Source organism: Priapulus caudatus, unplaced genomic scaffold, assembly GCF_000485595.1.
Source record: "Priapulus caudatus unplaced genomic scaffold, Priapulus_caudatus-5.0.1 Scaffold3491, whole genome shotgun sequence".
NCBI classification, from domain to species: domain Eukaryota; kingdom Metazoa; phylum Priapulida; class Priapulimorpha; order Priapulimorphida; family Priapulidae; genus Priapulus; species Priapulus caudatus.
The window spans coordinates 8,780-12,052 of NW_014580552.1; the positions used below are offsets into that span (position 1 = coordinate 8,780).

Genomic DNA, 3,273 nt, shown 5'->3' on the forward strand with positions numbered 1-3,273 from the left:
CTCTCTCTCTCTCTCTCTCTCTCTCTCTCTCTCTCTCTCTGTTTCTCGCTCTATCCATTCATCTCTATCGCCATCTCTGTCCATATCTCCCTCTCTTGGTCTGTGTGGGTGATCTGCTCCAAGCTTCCCGCATTCTGCTTGGCGTGGCGAAATAACTCCGTTATAGAACAAACTTCTTACAAATACAAGTAACAATAAAGAAACAACGAACGCGCGCTATTTTTCGTGTGCGAAACGACAACCAGCCATTTTTATGAGTCATCAATACATATACACATACACATACAGACACACACACATATATATACATATAAACTCCCACCGCCACCGGTGCACACTTCCATCTCTCGTGGCAGCGTGTGCATACAAGCGCTGGGTTCCCTCTACACACACGCTAATTTCTACGTCCTCTTTACGCGCCCGACCATCAGGCGCCGTGGCAGCAGGCTCAGGGAGAGGAGCATCCCTTTACATAGAAAAATCCCCTTATATTTTACACAAAGCGAGTCTGTGGGGAGAAGATGCAGCAGCAACGCCCTCTATGCGTCGTTGGTCGCAGCCATAGAAATATATAGAGACACTGGTCTAACCAGTACATTATTTCTATGGTCGCAACAAGAATGGGGTTGGGTGCGGTTAACTGGTGCGCTATCTCATCACTTCGTTAATAGGATTCATCAGTAGTGGGTTCAATAGGATTAATTCGGAAAAGCGTAGTGAAGAGAGCGGCCACCAGGGAAGGATGACGCTAATGCTTCTCCCGCCGAAACAAGAGAACTTCGCATCATCGCCTGATGTAACTAGGGCTGGAGTTAAACACCGCATAGCATGAGGAGGGGAGGGAGGGGTGCGGGGGATGCTGGGTTACGCTCTCCCCTCCTTCTACCGCGGCAGTATTGTGCCTCACAAATGAATAAATGACGAGTGCCGTAAGGAACACTATGGTTTATGATAATTCACATCACCACTTGCCACCCACGATATGGATACAGTGGGAGGAGAGGAGGAGGTGGAAGGAGAAGGATTGTAGGTAGAGCGTGTAGCATTGGTAAAGAAGAGGGGTAGCGGGAGGAGGTGGAAGGAGAAGGATTGTAGGTAGAGCGTGTAGCATTGGTAAAGAAGAGGGGTAGCGGGAGGAGGTGGAAGGAGAAGGATTGTAGGTAGAGCGCGTAGCATTGGTAAAGAAGAGGGGTAGCGGGAGGAGGTGGAAGGAGAAGGATTGTAGGTAGAGCGTGTAGCATTGGTAAAGAAGAGGGGTAGCGGGAGGAGGTGGAAGGAGAAGGATTGTAGGTAGAGCGTGTAGCATTGGCAAAGAAGATGCTGACGTGGCGGATGCTGGAAGGTCCGGAAAACTCGAAACTAAGTGGGGGGAGGGGCTGGGGGGGGAGAAGCGGGAAGGTGTGAAGAGATGGAGATCTCGAGTGACTCCTACAAGCGGGACCCTTCTACAGTTCATGGCGCATACACGGAAACCGAACGCTCTCATCCGCGCAAATCGCGGTCAACGTAGCAACAAATAAAAAAAAACTCTCTCTAGCAATAACAACATACTACCGTTTACGGACAGTAAACATCTAAAAAAAAATAACTCGAGAGAAACAATGACCGCAATCAAATACTTATGGTAGGAACATTAGAGGGTCTAACGAGTTTCACGGTGCTACCCTCTGTCGGCAGGAATGTGCGGTTTTAACACATGTTTCACACATTATTTCCCGTAAATGACAGACGATGCGTCATCACGTAATCACGCACGTTTGTAGAAGACAATAAATGCATTGGTGACCCGAAATGCAGCGTACAACGTTAGTTGCGTGTCACTGCTTCATGCTCTAATCGTGCGATACAACATTGAGCCTTCAGTGACATGATGAGGCATGTCATGTCACAAATTTACATGATACAGCACCGTTTTACAGTAACGCATGACTCATCATTATCGCAAGCATCATTACAGAGCTCCATAACACAGCACCATGCCTAGGTTCCATGACACAGCATCATGCCTAGATTCCATTACACTGCATCATGCCTATATTCCATGATGCAGCATCATGCCTATATTCCATGACAAAGCACCATGCCTATATTCCATGACAAAGCACCATGCCTATATTCCATGACAAAGCACCATGCCTATATTCCATGACAAAGCACCATGCCTAGGTTCTATGATACAGCATCATGCCTATATTCCATGACACAGCACCATGCCTATATTCCATGACACGGCACCATCACTATAACTTACATGAGACTGTACCACGTTTTACACGATATCATAGCACACACACCCATGCGAATGAGATGCGCCACATTCGACACCAATGTGGACACGCACATAGCACCAAAACTTTACTCAAACGCAATACGCATCGTAGTTGCATTGCGATTATCTGTGTATCGTGTCACACAGCATCGGGTACGATCGTCAGGACGTGACAGCGTGCGCCACCTGGCGGGAAAGACCACGCGGGGTAGCCCCCTCCTGCCATTAGCTAATCATCTTAATTATTGAGCCTTAATTCATTAGCATTGAAATGCTCGGCACCACCACTAGGCCAGGTTTCGCCCTAACGCACGCCAGAACTCCTGAGGGAGACAAGCTGCATCACAATCGTTGTGCTGCACTGGTAAGATTCACCGCTCTGCTGCACGCTTCCCGCGTCTTCCCAAAGCAGACGAGTGCAGCAGACGAGCGTACGAACCCAGTAACCAATCACGGTTAACTCCGCCCCCTACCACGCCGGCTGGCGCCCCCTGGTAGCTACACGCCCCGCACGCGGCGCCCTCTATGTCATCTTCGCGTCGACGTCGCTTTCCGCCTCCTCCGCGCCGCCCCTCCCGATCTCCGTGTCGGCTTCTCCCTTGCCGCCCTTCTCCTCCTGCTGCGATCCGTAGAAGATCACCTCCCCCGAGCGCGTCAGCTCGCACTGCCCCGCGTACAGCTTACCGTCCTTGCCTTTCAGCAGCGCGCGCGTTTCGTCGTCGTCGGTGTCGACGACGGCAGTGAAGGCGTGCTCCGGCACTTCGTTCATGACCTCAACGCGGATGTGCGTGAGGATGTAGAGCAGTGTGCAGATGAGCTGCGGGAGAGAGAGAGAGTGAGAGTGAGAGAGAGGGAGAGAGAGGGAGAGAGGGATGGGGAGTGAGAGCGAGAGAGGGAGGGAGAGAGAGAGAGTGAGAGAGAGAGAGAGAGAGAAGAGAGAGAGAGAGAGAGAGAGAGAGAGAGAGAGAGAGAGAGAGAGAGAGAGAGAGAGAGAGAGAGAGAGA

At 50.6% G+C, this 3,273-nt stretch overlaps 1 protein-coding gene across 1 annotated transcript in view; it reads right to left on the minus strand.

Annotated features, from left to right (window-relative positions):
- Window positions 1–219: 219 nt before the first annotated feature.
- LOC106819461 (MFS-type transporter SLC18B1-like) overlaps window positions 220–3,273 on the minus strand; it is a 6,582-nt gene continuing 3,528 nt past the window's right edge. The window contains exon 5 of the mRNA XM_014824091.1: window positions 220–3,086. Within this exon, the coding sequence (XP_014679577.1) occupies window positions 2,793–3,086 (294 nt within the window). The 3' untranslated portion in view covers window positions 220–2,792. The remainder of the gene's footprint in view (window positions 3,087–3,273) is intronic.